Source organism: Eschscholzia californica, unplaced genomic scaffold (genome assembly GCF_041429995.1).
Source record: "Eschscholzia californica isolate CP2 unplaced genomic scaffold, dmEscCali1.0.p SCAF_6, whole genome shotgun sequence".
In the NCBI taxonomy this organism is placed as follows: domain Eukaryota; kingdom Viridiplantae; phylum Streptophyta; class Magnoliopsida; order Ranunculales; family Papaveraceae; genus Eschscholzia; species Eschscholzia californica.
Window position 1 is genome coordinate 3,289,687 of NW_028238483.1, and position 21,307 is coordinate 3,310,993.

Below are 21,307 nucleotides of genomic sequence, written 5' to 3' on the forward strand. Positions count from 1 at the left end.
CACAATCAGTCTGACTCCACCAAGTAACCTAAACAAAATCTAGACGAAAGACGAGTTGGTTAGATTTACCCTAAAAATCTAGACAGCTCCTACTTCGTTACAAAGCTTGAACTATAATTGTTATGAGGGTTACTCCGTCAAAGTAATACGGTCAAACAATTTTTGGTGACAGCCAACGATGAACGTTGTGATAGCCGTCCAACCTTCGGTAACGTTTCCTCTTCTCGAGGTGACTTTTTAAAGAATTGAGTGACACTTTCCTTTGAGGAATGCCCAAATAAAAATCAAGTCCCTGAATTGTTTCAAAGATCCTATGAGCTCGAAACCTTAGGGCTAATTTCTAAATCAAATTTTAGTTTTTTTTTTTTAGGTGAGGTTTAGGATCGTAAATGTTGTTACCTATTTGGGCAAGAGAACGGTGATGAAATCCGTCTCCTATCTTTCAATTGGGTTATTGCCCTTACTAGAATGCTTATACTAAACAATTCGATCAAAGCAATTAGGCACACAAAACACACAATTACCCACTGATAGGGGCTTCGTGGGTGATTAGATAAATTACCTCCCGTTCAAGTCGGGTGATGACCCTTGCAGACGACCCGGGCCACTATCCCGTGAGTGTTCGAACCCGAGGCTTCGTTTTGGTTTTCGGTTACAATTTATAAAGCCCTCCAATTTAGGTTCAAAACTTTAAAACCAAAATAAAAACTAGAAAGTCTAAAAGTCTCTCTCTCACCAAAAATAAAAAAAATATACTAAAAATAAAATGTAAATTCTTCTTCTTGAGCTCCTCTCCTTGTTGCGCCTTTTCTTTTGCTCCTTAGTGTTTTACACACCAAAAATGGAAAAGCAAGTCAAAGTGTCCAAAAATAAAAACTTACCAAAAATAAAACTTTCCAAAAATAGAAATAAGATAAGACAAATTCAAACTTAGTCCCCGGCAGCGGCGCCAAAAACTTGATGGGCCTAAAAAGTTTCTTAAATATGTCACCACCCGCAAGTATACGGGTGTCAAGTAGTAAACCCGGTAAGATCGGAGTCGATCCGCGGAGACTAAGTCAAACTCACTCTAAGACCTACAACTAACTTGGTTTTTGAAATCGATTTTGATTTTTTTGCCGATTAAATAGTAAAGTATTAAAATAACGTAGATAAGTAATAACGGCGAACGGATGAATGGAGGAGAAGTCTAGGGTTTTGAATCTATTTTAATCATGCATAAACATCGATTTAAATCTATTACCTTTTGGTAACTAAACGAATAATCAATTCTTAAGGACTCTAACTATTATTTATCAACTATCAAGTATCCAATATTAAAAAACCTAATCTAAATATAATGGATCAAGACTATCGAAGTATAAGTAATGAAAGACTCAAAAAGAAATTGAAATATGTCTAAGCACCTAAGTTGTCGAAATAATTATCTAATAATCATGCATAACAAAAACGTCATCAAAACCCTAAACTAGGTGTTTAGCTACTTATGACTAAAGAGATCATAATCATGGTGGGATAAATAAGAATTAATAAAATAAGAGAGGGAGAAAGAATCGGCAAAAAAACAACCTTTTTTCTCGCAATTTTCCCTCTGCGCAGCCAAACAAACCCGCCTCGTCAGATTGCTTCATGTACTCGAGATTGATTTGAGCTGCTAGATCTTGCGCCACATGCACATGAGTGTTGAAGTGTTAGGTATAGTGCTACATGGAATTAGTGTGAGGATTGATCCCGAAAATCACCCGCGCTTCCCCACCATGGTACCAAAAGTTTCACTCTCACCGTCAGTTACACGCCACGTGTGATTTAGCCAACTTGGTCACTTGACTTTGACTCATACTTTGACCAGGTCTATCTGTGCCATCCGGACTCCGATTCGACTCCCGTTTTTGCCGCTAGACTCGTCTTGGACTCTACTTTTCAACCGAGCACTAAAATTTCTTGCACAACCTAACCTCCAAATGACCAAAAAGCCCTCAAATATGTCTTTATCACGATTTTATCCGTTTTCCGCGTTCAATCCTGTAAAAGACTCCTAGACAAAAGAAACACACAATTCATCAGAGTAACTGCTCGAATTGGACTAACTGTTCCGAGTTAAGAGATTCAGATGGGACATTTTTCATGTCTCATCAAATCCCCCTTTGAAACATACACAAGAGTTGGCTTATAGCCATTTTATATGCCTAATTCGACCCCCTAACCTATTTTTTTCTCATCTGTAAATTATTCTTTGCCTTTTCTTTATCATTATCCCGCATGAATCCAAATAGACGGATTCATTAGCCTAAATCATTACATATCAATACAATATCAGAATTTGATTGATCTAATTGCATGTAATCAATTAGAATTTCTTTCAATCGTTGAATTAACTCAAATGAAATGGCAATCGTTCTATAGAATATAGAACATCGTTTTTTTGTTTAATCGCACGTCGGAACCAAATAGCATAACAATTTTTATTCAAAGTAGGAATCGTAATATCGTAATTGAATGAACAAATCGAAATAGAATATTTTTTGCTACTACTCTAGATTGTATCTACCATATTTGTATATATTATGTTCCCAAAATAGCTTATGCTTATCTTGAGTCGCCCATACATTTAGGCTAAAAAAAGATTAAGACTCTTTTGAAAGCTAGTCAATGATGTTCCCACTGAAGGTACTAAAGAAACAAGAACAACAACTACTAATTCATCAGCCAATATATTCTCGAAAAGTCGAAAACTAAGTGATAAGGGTTTTGTGAAATCTTCTAGGATGTTAATTGGTAAAAGTATTGGAGTTGGTTGAATGTATTTACCGAAATTACCCAATCCTTTTTTGGTAAGACCCGCATAGAAATATGTCACGGACGTAGGTAAAGCTAAAGCAACAGTAGTATTTATATCATTTGTGGGTGCGGCTAACTCCCCGTGGGGTAACTGTATGATTTTCCGAGGTAAAAGAGCCCCTGACCAGTTAGAAACAAAAATAAATAGGAACATAGTTCCAATAAAGGGAACCCAAGGACCATATTCTTCTTCAATCTGAGTTTTGCTCAAGTCTCGAATGAATTCAAGGACATATTCGAAGAAATTCTGATTGTCGGTCGGAATGGTTTGTGGATTCCGAACAGCTATAGTCGCTGAACCTAATAAGATGGCAATTACGACCCATGAAGCTAATAATAAGAATCACAAAGATTGGGCAAAAAAATCAATCACAATGAACAATTCAAAAAGTAGTGTCTTGTGAACCTAAAATCCGCACTTGAAAGAACACCTTTTCATTTCCTGTAACCTTAAGTGCCACTGCTTGCATTCTGGGTTCTCCTGGTTCTGTAATTAATATATTCTGCAACAAAATCATGTCCAAAACTGATTTAAGTTCAGATTTTTCAATTCTAATTATGAATATAGACCTGGTTGTTTGAAATAATAAAAAAAAAGTCTTGATTTTTACCTTTGATTCCTGTAGCACAAAAGTAATCAGATTCTAAATCAACGGTAACTATATTAAAAGTTCCAGCTTCATGTCCACCGGAATCTCTATCAGAAGCATTACTATTCCAAGATTTTGTTCTTGGAATAACTACCCTTTCTCTGCATATTCAACAAAAAACACACTCAAAGAATGAACGAATACAAATTGAAAACCACTAAAGTTTTTTTATTTTATTTTTGTAAATCCCTAGAACTAATTGAATCGGGAATCACCTTGAATAGCACAATCTTTCATCTTTTGAGTATTATAATCAAGAATCAAGTCAATAGCACCTTGAATAGTAATTGAATCACCTAATCCATCTTTTGAAACAACAAATAATCGACTGGTAAGTTGTGTTCACCACTTCCTTCAGACATAGAAAGTGAAGAAAGTGAAGAAAATTGAGAAAGCAGTTGAAGAAGAAGATGGGGGAGCATTGTAACAGAAGGTGGTAAGTTATGTTCATCTGAAACTTGAGATCAGAAAAAGGATTTAGGGAAGATGAGGAGAATTTATCGATTGAATGCGTCAGTTTTCAATGGAGAGATAGAGAGGGGTACCCAAGGGTTTAATTGGATAAGTAGTCTAGATCCGTCTGATTTGTCAGCGATTCAGTTCTTTTGAACGACTTGTTTGAAGTGCAGGGTATTTGGATGGTGAAATTTCTTTAGTAAATATGGGTGCAAATATTGTCCTAGTCCATTGTAGTAACAACTGTATTAATTTTGTCCTAGTCAGCACTAACAAGTCCTGTTTTGTTATATAGATATAGATAACCCCATTCTCTTCTTAATTGTTTAAGAGAAGGTGAAATTTTAATTTCTGAAAGCATTCACCACGAATTTCTAAAGGTACTCAATTTTCTTGCAAACCCTACCAAAACACCTTAAACTCAATTCACATGTGAAAATTTTGGTTTTCTTTCTCATCAGAAAAAATGGTTTTCACATCAATTACTTTATGACGTATCAAACGCACCCTTAAACAAAATCTTTCTAGGGATCTAAACCCTAAACTCCTTTCAAGTGTTTGTTCTTTTGTTCATCTTTTTCTTCAAAGTTTAGTTTCTTCTAATCACTAACCGCTAAAAGCATGGAGAACAAATCTAATATGTTTATAAGTGATGAAAAATATGTTTTAGGCTCAAAAGTAACTGATCTCTAGGGTTTAGAATGTGTTTACTTTCTTGGGGAGAATTAATGGATGAAGAAACTTGCTGTAGACGTCCCATGGAATATGTATTAAGAGCTTCAAGAGATTTTGTTTAACGATTTCTAGAGTTTAGAATGTTTTTTTCCCTCTTTATCTCTCTAACTTTGTTTCCCATTTTAGAGAAATAATGGTAGTAGGGGTTAGAGATTTGGGGAAGATGAGTAAGAGGAGTGATGGAGAAGGAAGAGCAAGAAATTTGACTAGAAGTATGGTGGAGATGTGATGGATGAGTTTTTCTCCCCGACAAGAAGAAATATGGAGAAAAGACTTAAAATAAAAATAAAAAAATTACTTAAAATTAATTTTAGAGATTGTAATTTTTTTCTGTATTTCCCACAGGAAAACATGTGCGAGAGATTTTACAAAAAAACATGAATTCCCCGAAGAATTTGTTCCCCAATTTTTTTCTTTATTATCCAAAGCCGGGGCCATATATAGATAGGCCAGTGTTTTCTTCCACCATCTTCCTTCTCACCAACATCAACTTCGGCGGCCATTATTTCCGGCGATATCTCCGGTCATCCATCTCTCTCTTTCCTCTATCTTTTCTCTCTCTTCATCCCTTTTTTTCCTCTATCTTCTCTCTCTTTCCTTTTTTATTTTTTTATTTTTTTTCAAATTCCGGCGATGGGGACTCCCCTTCGCGGAACCCTCGTCTGGAAAACCAGACGAAGCTCGCCTGGATCTGGAAAACTAGACGAAGGAGTCCTTCCTTTGTCTAGTTTTTCAGACGAAGGGTTCTGGCGAAGGGACCATTTCCTTAGCCGGAACTTAGAGAGAGAGAGAGAGAGGAGAGAGAAGACAGAGAGGAGAGAGAGAAGAGTTGCCAGAGAGGAGAGAGATCCGGTCGACGGTTGCCGAAGAGGGAGAGTTGGCCGGAGAAGAGAGATAAGGTGCGTTTGGATCGAGTTTTTTTAATTTTCCACTGTCTTCCCCGAAAAGTTTTTAGCTTTCCCCAAAGCGGTGGCCTTTATATATTGGGTTGCCCAAAGAAGCTGGGTAGGAGTAGGAGAATTGGTAATATAGACAGGTAATGGGCGTACCTTAATGGTGTATGAGGGTGTGTTTGTTGGCTGGTTCTACCGGGGGACAGGTAACCTGACCCGCCCACCAACAATAGGCAGGACATGCAAGTTCTACCCTATTGGATCACAAGTGCCCATCGTCACTCTTGTACTGGGGTTCCCTGGGGATGGGCATATCACATATGGCCTATTTTCACAACCCTATGTCAAAATGACCCAATATATGATTTTAGTGTACAACCATCCAAACAGTTCCCTAGCGAGAGGACCGAAATTAGGGTTTCATTGGCACTTTCCCTCTCCTATATATTCTCCTAATTTCACCATCATTTATACCATCTTTTTCTTTCTCTCTCGTTTAGGATAACTTTTTTCTCATAGGTAGTTAATTTGTGTTCCTTTCCTGTTGTTTCTGAATATTTTTTTTTGTAAGGAGAAAAGAATATGTTTGTGAAGTAGATAATTTTGCCTCTTCTTTCGGCTTCAAGGGTTTGAGATCTAAAAATAGATCGATTTCTTGAATGCTTTGTTCTAGTGGCATAAAGTATTATCCAGTTTTTGGGATTACCAGAGTCTCTTTCATTTTCTCTGAATCATCCCTTCACTGGTACACTTCATTACTAAAATCTACATATCAAACTAGGGTTTCTCTATAACTTATCAAGGTTTTTATTTAGACTTTTGTATTTTCCAATCTATGTTTTATCTTTGTTTTTCATATATCTTGATATTGCGTCTTCTTCACTGAGAAGTCCCAGGTTAACATGAGGTTGGGTTCTAGGGTTTTCATAAATATTCTAAAACGATTTCTCAAGGGTCGCATTTATAGGATTCATATTAATTTAGATTTCTGAATATTTGTTTGACTGATTTAGGTTAAATTTTGTGTTCATGAATAAGCGAAATCCCAAATGCTGGAACATAGTTGTTGCGCTATGAATAGGCATGAATGAAGTTGTGCTCTATCGCATCAAAAGCCATGTTGGAAAGTGAAGATGACCTTCATTCCCTTTCTGAGGCAAACTTGATATGTTTATGTAGGTTCTAATGGTTGTGGTAGGTTTTGATGGTTGTGGACTTGTGGTGGAGCACAACTGAGATAATGCGGCGGCAAGCCCTCACCTTTGATGAGAGTGACATTTATTCTATTCGACCGTTCGAGAACAGTATCTGTTGAGTGCGTATGTATCTTCTGACACGTGTAGCAATCATTACTGAAAAGTTCGGTAAAAATAAAAAATAAAATTCATGTTTTCACCCATTTTGGTCGTTCCTAATGATGTACGTGATAGTGTTTGTGTTAGGTAGGTTATTCAATGGGCATAGTAGAGCATCTTCTAAAGGTAGTTAGAGAACGGAAGATTTAAGGCAGACCAAGGAGCATCCTTAACTATCAAGGCAAAGCTCAACTTCTTACTCGAGCCAAGCTTACGACGGGTAGCCTGCGAGTGATCGTTTAAGAAGCATTTTGAAATTGACCTTCATTCAGAAAAGACTCAATTTCCATTACCCCTTTCTTCTCCGCTTATTGTTGGATTTATTGTGATCTAGTACTATAAGCCGAATTTCAGACGTCTAACACTGCTACCCCAACCATACCACATGCACAAACACAATATGAATTATCTAATGTTAGAAAATTATACTTCGAACAAACTATGAATATGTTCTTTCTTCACTGAAGATCTAAAATTCTAAGTGTAGTTCCCATACTTGAGACACACGAGCAAATTAATTTAACCGTTACTGGATGTTAACTAGAACCACAATCAAAGAATTCTTGAATTCTTGCTTCCTAGAACTACCCTTCCATTCGCCAGTATTTGGAGAATTTGGAAAGAAAACAATTCTAGGATTTTGGATGAAAAGGAAGCTATCAAGGAAAATGTGATCATTTCCTACATCAATGAAAAATTTGAACTCAACAATTCTTTAATCGGATTTAGGTGTTGTTTGTGTTTTTCCCTCGTAAAATCTAAACTAATCTGTGTAGTTTACATTTATAGTTTGAGTATGTATGTATTTATAATCCTAATAAATCAAATGCATGTGTTTTTATAAGCTGGAAACACATGCATTGGAGATGCAGATAATTGTTTCAAGATCTTTAGATAAAACTATGTCAAACAACTAAAATTATGTATAAAATAAATTTAGATTTCAGATTTGGAGGAAAACAAACAGAAGCTTAGTGCTCAATTGGGATGCCATCTTTATTATGTAAATTTTTCATCTTCTAAGTTTTTATTTGTTGTCTTTGTGTTGTTGGCTTAGAAATTAAGGAGTACAATTTCAACCTTCTTCCCAAAACAATCCACGAAGAAATCATGATATGGGACGAAAAAAAAAAGTTTTTCTATAACAAAAAGGTTTTCGAAAAAAAATCTTTTCATCCCGTTTTGTCGATTTTAGATTTGAACTTTGGCTTAATAATCCAAAATCCTAACAAATCTTAGAAAGTAAGGTGGAATTTTTGCCCGATGCAAATTTTGAACTTCGGAATCCTCGAGATTCAAGAGTAATAAGATTTTTGGTAACCAAACATACCAAGACATCTTAATTCCTACCAAATTCCATTTTTTTTGTAGGAATCCTGCAACCAAATGCACCATTAGTGAATTGTTTCCCAAATTTTGTTGTTTGATCTGAAATTAGTGGTCATAGATCTCCACATGGTACAGATAACCGCAAGTTTTCTGTCTATGCCTCACATAGTTGCTGCCTACGAAATGCAAGGGTTATTGAACACAACAATCCATTAAGGACAACAAAATGCAAGGGATTAATGATCCTGTAAGAAGATCAAGAAACGAAATTCAATATCAGAAATTAATCCTCTGAAAGTATAGATGATCACAACTGAAGAGTTTCAGAATCTCACCCTTTCCGAAGAAGAGTTTCAGAACCGAAGTTATATATATTAACAATATAGTGTAAACTTTTCATTACAGAAAACTCCGGTTCTGGAGTAAAAAGAACAGACAAAAACAACCCACAAAAGACACCAACCCACAAAAGACACGATTGGCCCAACGATCTGAAAATTGTATAAGAAAATTCTTTGCCAGGGTGATGCTTCTCACCAAGGTTTTACACATCAAAGATTCAAACAGAACTTCAGAGTGGGTTTATGAGGTTACCTATTATCTTCCGCCAGATAATTCTATTGCATCTTGGTTATAGACTGAATCTTCGCCCCAATCAAACCTCCGTTGCAATCTCTCAGATTCATCTCGTCGAGTAACTTCAACTTGTTGCCACTCTTCCCACCTCTCAGCTAGACCTTCCCCTTCGAGCATCCTAACGACTTCTGACATGGTCGGACGTTCCTCGGGCGATCCTTGAGTACAAAGTAATGCAACCTGAATCATCATCTGTACCTCTTGGTTGTTGTAATTTCTACCCAAATTACGGTCAACTATAGCATCTAACCGTTTCTCTCTCTCGAGTTTTTTGACCTATACAATCACAACCACAAATAATTAAGGGAAGCAACGTTTCAAATGTACAAAACTCGAGCAAATAAATAGATTATTGATTTAACTTTTGTGTCAGAAAGATACCCAGTTGGTATACCATGAAATTTTTGTGTATACTATAATAAAGCCACGACCGATCAAAATGTCAAAACAAATCACAAGTTTGAATAGAAGACCTAATGACAAAAACATGTGTGTGTGTGCGTGTGTGAGTGTGTGTGTGGGTCTGTGTGTTGCAGGGTGCGTAACTTTGCACGCACTGTTGTGCACCCTTCTCGCTTTTCCAGTCACTGTATCAGACCCTCGCGTCATTTCGGGTACAGATACATGTATACGACTTTCAGTCCGAATGCCTTGGGTGTTTTGGTTTCTGAGTGATAAATTTCAGTTTATCTTTTTTTGAAGAAGCGGAAATGAAAGATTGTCTAAAAGAAGAAACAAATCCAAGATAGAGCAATGAAGTCTTACATGGTCAAGTAATAACACATCATCTTCTTCCTCCAATCGGGAAAAGTCAATCGCACGTTGTCCTGTTACAAGTTCCAAAAGCATAACTCCATAGCCAAAAACATCGGTCCTTTCTGACGATTTCCCGGTTGATAGATATTCTGGAGCTATATGACCCATAGTTCCACGAACTTGAGTCGTCACATTAGTCTTTCTTACATCCACCAATTTAGCCAAGCCAAAGTCCCCAACAACGGCTTCAAAATCTTCATCTAGTAATACATTAGCCGCTTTAACATCACGATGAATAATCTTAGGATTACAATGTTCGTGAAGATACTCCAGTCCTCGAGCAGTGCCAACTGCCACTTTCTTTCTAGTAGGCCAATCTAACACAGCTTCGCCAGGTTTGATTTCTGCAAGAGAGTAAACATGTCTTATAGAAAGAGACCTAAGATGATCCAATGAATGTGAAAAAGTTTCATCGAACAAAACTGTTCTAAACCATCAACAGGATAGTATTCTGAAGTGAAGCTCACTGGTCAGCCCCTTATAAATATTGGCATAAAACTCAGGATTTATCGAGATCTCACCCTTCTTCATGAATCACCATTTTCACTAAAGATATAAAATTCAATTCTGAAACAAATACAAAGTCTATACACGGAGAGACCTCGGGATATTTGCTCAATTATCATGATGTTTAAAAACGTGATCAAAGCATATGGTTCGAGGCTCCCACTGAGCTACTTCCACTTTTGTGTTTATCATATTCCCTCCATAGTGCCTGGACAGATTGTTGTTTTGCTGTTTCATTTCTATGTTTAGTAGTTCATTCGTGCTTGTTTTTTGTGTTCATCGTGACACCATAAAGTCACTGAAAGCAACAAACGGGACGAAGGAGTTCTTAAGGTCTGTAAAATTTTGACTAGGTTTTATGCCTTTGTACTGCCTTGACCCGCAATTCGCCTTAAAAGCAAATTTCCTGAAAGCTTGAATTATTATTTGTAACCATCGTTTACGATAAGAGATAAATCACGAAAAACTATGTTTCAAGAAAATGAATTGGGATAATTTCAAAAAAAAAAAAACTAATTGGGTAAAAAACTGTTAAAAATCATTGAAGAACTAGTAGAAAAGCGTTGATAGAAGATTATTACCTCTAAGACGAAAAGCAACACTTAGATTCTGCATGAAAGGGTAAACCAAGAGTCTTTCTGATGGAGTCGTACAGAATCCGATAAGTCTTAATAGGTTCTTGTGAACAGCTACACTTATCATCTCAACTTCACGAAGGAAAGCTTGCTCTCCTCCAGGACTTTCATAATCAGTCAATCGTTTAACAGCAATTTTCGAATTATCTCCAAGAACCCCTTTATATACTTTGCCAAAACCACCCTGACCAAGAACATTTTTCTCACTGAAGCCATCAGTGGCAAGTTGCAGTTCTCTCCATGCAAATCTTTTCAGTTGTCCAAATGCAATTCTTCTGTCATCTTCACCTGAGCATCAGACGTATAATCATAGATCCACACAGTCAGTATAGTTGGTAGAAAGGACACTTTCAATATGATTTTTGATACTATAAGTAAGAAGAACTGAAGAAGTTCTTCACGGCCCATCCAAACTTCAAACTTCGTTATTTCTTCCTTTGAGTAAAAAAATGAATCTTGTTTTTTTGAAAAATTTGAATGAAAAAATAAAAAATGAATGAAAATGAATCTCTCTAACACGACGACTTACACTCCTTAAATTAGCTCTTTTTCCCTAGGAAATGAAAAAAAAATCTCCCAAGTTCTAGTAATCCATGTGTTTGATAACTTTGGAGAGAAAAAAAATCTTCTTCTAGACTAATTTTCTCTAAACAAAATCATTATCCTAATTTACTCGTAAGAAATTTTTTTTCTCTAATTTGTGCAACTTATTCTCTTCCGCGATATATGCAATCAGACAACCTAAGTATTCTTGCAGCATCGGCTAATCGGGCCCCTATCACTCTAGTGGGTAGTATATGAGATTTTGTATGTACATCTCGTGTATACTGCACGTGGTCGACAGTAATAAAAGGACCATAATAGCAATTACAGGCTAACTTCTTTCATGCATAATGTATCAAAAGTTGACCCTATATTAAGAAATAAAACCTGATAACAAACACATGAACCAAAAATTTTGGTCGTATCTCGTGCTGGTCTTTTTCACTCGCCATATCAAATACCCTTTTCTAGCAGAGGAACTCATGTAGATGTCACATAGGGAAGAAATGAATAGGGAACACATCAGAAACAATACCACTTTAGGAACTTAAAAGGTTTGAGATAAGCAATACAGGGTACAAACCTGGAACATCTACGAATACTTCACGTTTGTAGCCTTTATTCTTACCCTTCCACAATAAAAATAAAAAACCTCCAAGAAGCAAGAACCCTACTAAGCCTCCAATACTTCCAATTATGACACCGAGCTTTGATTTATGGGAAGCTGTGAAGAAACGGTAACATTTAGTATTTAACTATGGGTGAGAACTGAAATCATTTCACAAAACAGAATGAAGTATTGTTACCTGCATCTCTAGAATCAGACACACACGAATGTGAAAAATTTACACCACAATTTAAACTATTTCCTGAAAAGCTGAAGTGACAACTCTAAAGTCAGATTGTTGACATGATACAGAGCAAAGAAAATAGAAAGAAACTAATGCTATGTGGTTATTATCTCATAATTAAAGTTCATACTTGAATTTTGAAACTTGAAATAACTGCTCAGGTACTTGCCCACTGAGATCATTAAACCCTAGTTGACTGTAAATGAAGTTCCATTAAAAAAATGTCAATTACCTAAAAGAGATATTAAAACGATTATAAATGTCATTAAACTTATGAGTATTCTAAAAATGTAAATAATATTTTTCTATCGCATTGACAAATAAGAAGTTGATGACTTACATATTAATTAACCCTGAAAGACCTGTAAAGGACTCAGGAATACTTCCATGAAGATTGTTTTGACTCAAAATCCTGCTCAAACGATGAAAAAAGTTCCAAAACAAGAAAATTATTCAAGTGCAAAATATTTCGACTAAATCAAGGAGAGGCAGCTAGCTACTTACAAGAATTGCAGGTTTTTGAGATTGCCGAGAGAAGATGGTATTTCACCAGTTAACTTGTTATTTTCTAAATCCAGAGTCACCAGATGTGTCAAATTACCAATCTCTTTTGGTATCCCACCACTTATCTTGTTACCCTGCAGTGAGCTGCATGATAAATGCATCTCATGAGCACAACTTTGAAATTATATATATACTAGAGTGTCCCACATGCCTCCGGCACAATGCAAAAAATAAAATAAAAAGGTTGAAGACATCTTACATGAGATGAAAAGAATAAAAAAAAAGTAGGAGGTGCATTATGAAGATGAAGCTAAAAACCAAACTTTTTCCTCCATTGAAGTAAAGAACATTTAGAACAGGATAATGAGTTACGAAAATTTCTTTAATAATTGAGAACAGAATCATGGAGAGGGGAATGGAGAGAATTCAGTAAGGTTATAACTCTCTAAATTGGTCTGGTTCTCACTTACAGAGATATATGGTTCTGTTATTTTCTGAAAAATGGAGAGTTTGGAGAAATTTTAGTTGAACTTAGAGAGAAAAAAGAATCAAGCATTCATAGGACAGTGAGTAGTTAGCAAATCAATTTGTAAGATTTAATACCGTTGGATCCCGAATTTTCTGATGACAATCTAAGGGCTATCTATAGCCAGAGATAAATCGGTCACCACCCTCAAATAATATCGAAATGTTTTATGATAAGGATAACCTCTCCATAAACACAACCGCCGTGTTAGGGTTACTGTTGGATTTTCTTAGTGTTTCAACATTCCCCATCATTATTTACCACAATTCATTACACTTGGTGTAGTGGTGGCCCCCCCACCCCATTAGTTTCACCGTGTCAACTTTGCTGGCTACACCCTACTATATATAGCAAGGGCCACAAAAATACCAATTTGTACTAATGGATTCTCAAAATATGTATATGGCGAGGTTAAACCAAATTTGACATACCCTTCCACTGCAGTAAGTGTCCGCCCGAACTTAACATCTCAAAAAAAAGGTGAATGTCACATGGGGGATAAATAAACTTTTGTTGTATAAATAACACTGAAAATGAGAATTGATAATCACAAGCCCTCAGACTGCAAAATTAGAAAAACACGATCCAACTTTTTGAAAAAGTACAAACTTGAAAAGGCTGGCAAAGGCCAACACATATTCCAGCTTTTTTAGGTGGCATAACTTACAGGGCAGTAAGAGACTTCAGATCTCCAATTCTAGGGGATAAAACTCCAGTAAAGCCCATGAATGGTAGTGTTCTGCAATATATATACAAACTCAAAAGTATGAGAACAAGCATGGAGACATGAAGTAGTAAAATTGCATCAACCAACACTTACAAAGAAATGACATTGTAATTACTGTCACAATTGACATTCGACCAAGTGCATGGATTAACTTGATATTGATTCCAATCTAAAAGCTCATTGCTAGTAGCGTTCAATGAAGTCTTAAAAGCATATAAGGCATCCCCTGCAAGACTTAAGATTAGTTAGCAAGTTGATTCTATCTTTCCTTCACGGGGAAAACCCAGATGTTAAAATAGAAACCTCAAGGTTCAGTTGGAATCGAACCCCATTGGAATTCATCTCGACTTACATTACCCACATTTCATTATCCGGCTACATACAAATGATCGCATGATAAGAGTTTATATTCAAGCCTAAATTTGATCACCAACATATTTGCATTAAAAATTCAACGTAAAGCCTTTTAAAGAAAAGGCTACATAAGATGCTCATCTGCTAAAGTCGGCATGCGGATCAATGGGAAGCCTTTTCATCTCAGCATCTTTAATGCGCTAAATAAAACTGGTTTTCGAGATGCTAAAACAACATAGCAAAGAGATTGGCTCAAACTGATCAATTAACAAAAGACGTGAACCTATTAAGACCCGCTAATAGGAACTGGGAAAATTTAGTAGGTTAGCCCCGGCTATCCTACTAATCTGATCAGCTCATTAGATAAATATATGCACATGGACCATCATGAGTTCCCAAATCAAAACGAAAAGTCGAAAAGGTCTACGAAATAAATGGATTCTAACTCAAAAGGTTGGGTTAACAAAACGTTATACCTTGATAATCAGATGCCACATCAGAGCACATATAAACCAAAAGCAAAATCAAATAGACAAGCCCCATCTTTAGTAACATGTTTGTAAGTGATTAGCTCAATAGATCATGCACAAAATTGCACAGTTGAACAAACACCATATCTGCAATCTGTAAATCATAAGATGAAAGTAATTTTCAATATGCCAAACTGCCAATTTTGTAGTAACAAAAGCTTGAAAGCAATCACCATTTATTTAGCAGGGGTTGAAATTGTCATTGTTAATGACATGGAGAAAACTTATAAATAGAGCTCGATATTGATGTCACCAAAGTAGAAACTCTATTTTTCTCTTTCTTTTATAGGTGTCCTCTTTTTGGTTATTGAAAAGGGGTAGTAGTTAGATTCAATAGAAGAAAGATCAGTCATCTAACAAATTATTCACAACAATTACCTCCGCACTTTCAATTTCAACATTTTGTTATAGGTGAATGATATGTTTATCTTTATGTGCCTATATTCTGATCGCGGACAACATTTAACACACACATGAAAACACATGCCCTCTTTAAATCTCGATAACTCTTCTAGTCTTGGGTTAATGACATTACCCTGACCCCAAACAATGTATATTAATATTGAAAGGTAAGATTATGTCTAAAGCGTAAGGTAAAAAGCCAATAAATAATCACATTTTCATGAAACAATAATTTGACCCCATTGCGACATGGAGAGCAAGGTGCTCTCTTAAGCGTAAACCCGGGAAATCTCAACAAAGCGAGTCGAACCCCTTCCGACCTACTGTCAATTCTGCTTAAGCGAGGCGTTACAAGCGCATTTGATATCAAAGTTCCCAACTAATGAGATAGGAACAAAATCGCCCCTCAAAATCAAAGTCTCCCCTTACTCAAACTAGTAACTACAAGGCACCATCTCATCAGTTGTTATTCCAGACTGCAATTGTAGAAGAAAGTGATTTGAAGTTTAGGTTGTACAACACCTTTCATGGCATACTCTTATTCAACATTTTTCCTCTGTCATACCCTTTAAGAAGCTTCTTGCATAATTATAACAATAAATTTCTCTACCTCCAACTACCCATAAATCATTTAGATAACAAAATAAAAAAGCTAATCAGTCCACACATCAAAAAATAACACCAAAACTAGAATCAAAACCCCCAAAAAAGAAAAACCCAAACTAATTAGCTCAAAATTTGAGAAAAATAGTTAAAAAAAAAACCTAAAATTTCCTCATGTATGATTAAAACCCTAAAGATTTGGGGTTTAACAATTTAGTAACATCTTCAAGGAAATACCCAAATAATTTCAAAACAAAAGCTCAAAAGAACCCCAAATACAAACAAGAAGAAAGACATGTAAATGAAAAGAACAAAGAAATAATAAGTAAAGAGAGAGAGTGAGAGTGAGAGTAAGAGAGAGAGTAAGAGAGATGAAATTACCTACTTCCTATAGAAAATCAGTTTGAGAAGAAACATAGAATTTGAGGGTCAAATTTGTTCTTCAAGTCTAGAGAGAGAAAGAGTAAGAGAGAGAAAGAGTAAGAGAGAGAAAGAGTTAGATTTGGTGAAAGAAGGAATTTCGTTTCTGTAACTCTATTTTGATGAGTTGGCCGGTGAAACTTTTTCATTATTATATCCAACCTCCTCAGATTCTTCATCTTGATGTCTAACTACTCCTTCATATTATTAACCGTCGGATTTCCTATAAGGACCCGGAAGAACAGATAAACGGTTTAGATTTAGGGAGGACAATAATAATCTATCTCTAGGGATGACAATCAGTTGAACAACAGTAGAGTTCTTCCACTCCTAGTCTCCTACTCTGTCTAATCTGACTGTGTTTTTAACGTTTTTTTTATTGCACACTGAAAACTTTTTATGGCAGCCTTCCTTTAGTATTTACTAAGGGTCTGTTCAGGCCCGCCCTGGGACTAGGCGACACATCCCAAATTTAAGGACTCTAATTTGTAAAATATCCGTATAATAAAATGGGCGCCTCTATAGGCGCCTCCCAAATTGGCTATAGGAGCCTCACAGAAGTGTTTGACCAAAGTCAGCTCCCGACAGCTGTAGGCGCCCCCTACTCGGACTAACCAGTCCGAAGCCCAGTGCATTGCTTCTGATGGCCCAGCCCGAGAGGAGATGGACTGTCCACTCCGACAGGTCTCGGGCTGGTCCAGTCCGAGACCTAGCTTTAGGGTTCGGACTGTGACACTGACAACTTTCGTTTTCTTTTCTTTTTTTTTGTTAAAAGACAACCTTCGTTTTCATGGTTAGAGAGTTATTCAGTTTCACAATCATGGTTTCATGTATTCAAAAGATAAAAAAGTCAAAAATACTTAGGGTTCTTCTTTCATGGTTAGGGTTTTTCATTTCATAGTTAGGATTCTTGATTTTATGGTTAAGGTTCTTTGTTTCATAGTTAGGGTTCTTCTTTTCATAGATTCAAAAGATTGAAAAATCAAAAATACCATGTGATAATGGTTAGGGTTTTTCATCTCATGTATCAAGACTTTGTAGAAGACTGGAGCTTTATTGGTTGAAGAACTAATAACTTCATGGATATTAGGTGAGAATGGTTAGAAACTTAGAATGGATGAAAGACTTGAAGTTAAGATTTGAGGAAGAAGTAATTAAACCTATAATTCCAGTAGACTAAGTTGGTGTTTGGCTTAGGAAAACACAATGTAATTGAGAAATCACCATTGAGATCCCTGATTCTCTGGTTTTAGAAGAAAGTAGAGAGGGAAACTAGATAGAGAAACTAGAGAGAGAAAGAAGAACACTCGAAGAAGAGAAGAAGAGGGGGCGCTTGGGAGGGCGCCTCCTGATCCGTACGGGTGCGCCTACAGATTAGAGGCCCCCATAGTAGTTTTGGGAGGCGCCTATAGAGGCGCCCTAATAAAATAGGTGGATGGTTGTTGGCTGGGACAAATCTCTGGATAAATCTAGGCGCCCGTCTCACATCAGCATTGATATAAACCGTTGGATTCAGCAAAACTATACTAACTCATCTCCTTTCTCAAATGACACAGCTTCTCGGTTCCTCTCCCTTCTCAACAGACACAGCTTCTCGGTTCTCAATTTATCCCCCTGTTTTTAATCTTCCGTTAATGAGAAAGGCTCGACCAAAAGTTTTCTTCCAATCAACTAAAATTCACCTCCTCGCTCTACTTCTTCAATCTTTCACTTCATCCATGGAGTTATACCACTAGCAATTAGGGTTCTTCATCATTAATTTTTCTGATCTTTAATCTTTTTGGTATATGGAGATGATTGGTTTGATGAAATTCCTATTTAACTTTAATATATGATTTGTTACAATAATTCCTATGAAGATTAAGTGTTTGATAAAAGAAATTTTGGGCTTATAGCCCAAAAAACGGGTTCTAATAGCAGATATAGTCCTCTTTAATCCTATAAAGGGTTTCAAAACCAAAAAAATTATATAATGAATATCTAGTCCATTTGGTCTCATCTAGAGAGAAAACACAAATCCCTAGATAACATATTAATTTATAATACCTATACTAACCTTCTTTATATATAAAATCTTATTTACATTCTAAAATCCAAAATATCTTTTTTCCATTTTTATCTCCACATTCTCCCTCCAATCACGTTTAAATTCAAAGTAACCACTATCTTCAATATCCTCCTTAACTGAAATCTGGAAACTTTCTCTCTCTAAAAACGAAAGCTCCAATAAACCTCCATTAAACTCACCAACAGCAATACAAACCTCCATTGTTTCATCTTCATTACAGCAACAATCTAAAAACCTCCATTGTTTATCAGATTTTAAACTGTGAAACTCTTTGTTCAAACCATTGATAAGATCTAATATTGCTTCTCAGGTTAAAGAATCATATTATATCTCTCTAAAAACATCAGATTTTGGCAGAAATCTTGTTTGAATCTGTTTAACTTTGATTACTATTTTCATTTACATACTCAATTTGCTGTTTATTTTCTCTCTCTAAGATATTCATAACTGTTTATGATCTTGATGTTTAATCCTTCTTTACTGATTCCTTCAAATCGATTATGTTTTGTTTTCACCCGATTATTATATCATTTTTCATTAGATTTAGGTTTAAGCTTCTTGATTTTCTGATATTCACTACAAAAACGAAGACCATGTATGACGGAAAGGGTCCGTCGAAAATAAAGGAAAAGCCGTCGGAAAAGGCTTCTTCCGACGAGACAAGACCGTCGCAAAGTGGTCGGAAATGGGGGCGACGGAAATAATATTTCCGACGATGGCCGTCGTCGAAAATAGATTCATTTCCGACGAATGACTTAGAGAAAGGCGTCGGAAAACATTCTCGTAAATGTCAACCTGCCTCGGCTTATTCCCGATGGTTTGTTTTTTATAATCCGTCGGAAAATAGTGGAATACTATTCCCGACGGCTCCTTTCCGACGAAAATACTTGATTTTAAAAAAAAAAATTAAATTTAGGTTTTTTCCGCTACTGCTGCTGCTGACAAAAATAACATAAACCTGCTGAAAAAAATAACATAAACCTGCTGACAAAAATAACATAAACCAAACATTCACAAGAATAACAAATTAAACGTATTGGATATTTCATTAACGAAGTCATATACATGAAAAGTAATGAAGTCGAAAACCAATAAAACTATTGGTTTCATACAAGCATATATACCGTAAAATAACAAAGTCGCTAAGTAATGTAAACGATAAAACCAACCGAGTCAAAATCGAGGCTGAGATTCAAAAATCCAATTGATATTCCATTCAACACCACAAACGACTCGAGATATCATGGTAACTGCATTAACATACATACAAAATGAAGTTAGTAAGTGTGTTATGATTTGAAACTAGCAATTATGTAAAATTAGACCAAGGCAAACTAAATCCTTATATAAGTATCTTTACTAAACCTGAACTAAACATGAGACTCTGAAATTCGACCAAGGCAAACTAAGTAGATATAGATGGTAAAACTGCTTTGCACTATGCAGCAGATTCATCCTTAAGTGATGAAGAGGTTCTCATACTTTTAACGGACACAAATAGATAAAATCACTTTTAAATAAGATCGAAAGGCCGATCACTTTCAAATAGGATCGAAATTATGTATAGTTTAATGGTATGAACTGTTTTGTACTAAGTTTCCGCTATCTTGTCAAAGAAGTGATTCGAGTGGAACCGTTTCTTTTGGGTGTGTTTTGGTGTTATTTTTTAAATCATAAAAGGAGATACTTTTGCAAATTGGTTGGGTGTAATAGTAATTAACGTAATAAAAATATAAGTTAATTATACCTGCGACGATGAACTTGCAGTGTGTGACTGCATGAATCTCTTTAATAACTCCATCTCTTCTTTCAAAGCCTCAAATGCATCCATCATCACTTTCATAGCCTCAAGTTCTGCCGTTAATGTTTTGTTTTTCTCCGTTAAATCCTTAATGACGCCCGAAGATACACAATGTGTACCTGCCCAATATCACCTACTGTGTTTTTGAGATCTTATCGGTTCTAATTGGGAAATACCTAGTCGGTGCTGGACTTTATCGAATATGAAATGTAGATCCACAAACTCAAGAAGTTTGGGGATAGTTAGCTTTTCTGAGAGAGACGAGTACTTACCAACAAGTAACACCTCTACTCGTCTTCAATTGCCAACCTCGTTTCGGAGGCCCTTAGCTATATATGTTCAATTAGCTCAAATGACTTACATGTCCATTTTTTAAAAGCGCCACAATCGTTAGTTAAATGGAACAAAACATCGGTTGTTGTAATTGGTTCTCATCCATACATAACGAATTGGTATGACGTATTTATACCATTAAGAAGAGCAAGACCTAGAATTCTTAAACATATAAAAATAGCTTCAGAAATTTAACTACTAAAAAGTAAAAAACAGTATATCCCTTTACTTGGTTTACAAGACTTCCCTACAGAATGTAAATAGCTATTGAAGGTCTTTTCTTTTCTAAATAGAATTAGAATATGGTGATGCCTAACTGCAATGTATGTACCAGCAACCTTGACAGGAGGGGAATCGAACCCTTGCGCCTCAATTCTCAGGGCTTGGACGTGAGTCACATTTCAACAATCGTGTGCGTTTATGTCTTTAACATGAACAGACTACAATAACACAAGTAACACAAAGGAAAATGAGAACGAGAACAGACGAGAAGTATGATTTCCTGTTCAGATTGAACTTTACCAATTCCCCGCGTCGAATAAGCTGATCATGTAATACAACCAGACCAAGAAGCTCAATGCACACAATACAGATGGTAAAAACATATTTATCGACCTCTTTAAATCCTCAATGAAGAGTCGGTGCTAGTCTTCCAAGTCTCAAGGTTTAAAGGAAAAAATTGTTAAATTGGCGGTAGAAGATGATGGTTGTCACATATAAGTCTGTAGAAGGACCTCACCTTTTAAGCTACCTTTTTAGGGTTAAACCTAGAGCAGTTGGAGACAAGGAAGATCC

The 21,307-nt window shown here is 36.0% G+C and overlaps 1 protein-coding gene across 3 annotated transcripts; it reads right to left on the minus strand.

Moving 5' to 3' along the window:
* Nucleotides 1-8,607: 8,607 nt before the first annotated feature.
* On the minus strand, nucleotides 8,608-16,698 carry LOC147530848 (leucine-rich repeat transmembrane protein kinase family protein). 3 transcript variants are annotated; one of them, XM_086647923.1, is made up of 12 exons: nucleotides 16,272-16,698; nucleotides 14,832-14,979; nucleotides 14,095-14,227; nucleotides 13,942-14,013; nucleotides 12,749-12,892; nucleotides 12,585-12,656; nucleotides 12,375-12,440; nucleotides 12,200-12,270; nucleotides 11,977-12,117; nucleotides 10,797-11,138; nucleotides 9,658-10,052; nucleotides 8,608-9,168 (listed from the first exon to the last, which is right to left on the minus strand). In XM_086647923.1, exons 2-12 carry the CDS (start codon nucleotides 14,908-14,910, stop codon nucleotides 8,854-8,856), a joined length of 1,830 nt encoding a protein of 609 aa, XP_086504049.1. In that variant the 5' UTR covers nucleotides 14,911-14,979; nucleotides 16,272-16,698; the 3' UTR covers nucleotides 8,608-8,853. The 3 variants fall into 3 exon arrangements, with proteins under 3 accessions (XP_086504049.1, XP_086504050.1, XP_086504051.1); XM_086647924.1 differs by having other exon boundaries at nucleotides 16,276-16,469; XM_086647925.1 differs by lacking the exon at nucleotides 16,272-16,698 and adding an exon at nucleotides 15,502-15,824.
* Between the last annotated feature and the right edge of the window lie 4,609 nt (nucleotides 16,699-21,307).

Bases quoted from the DNA above. Each gene is read 5' to 3' on its own strand.
- LOC147530848 (XM_086647923.1), bottom strand. From the start codon at position 14,910: ATGTTACTAAAGATGGGGCTTGTCTATTTGATTTTGCTTTTGGTTTAT. The intron at 14,014-14,094 runs GTAAGTGTTGGT...TATATATTGCAG, and splicing joins AATTACAATGTCATTTCTTT to AACACTACCATTCATGGGCT. The intron at 9,169-9,657 runs GTAAGACTTCAT...GTGATTGTATAG, and splicing joins ATGTGTTATTACTTGACCAT to GTCAAAAAACTCGAGAGAGA.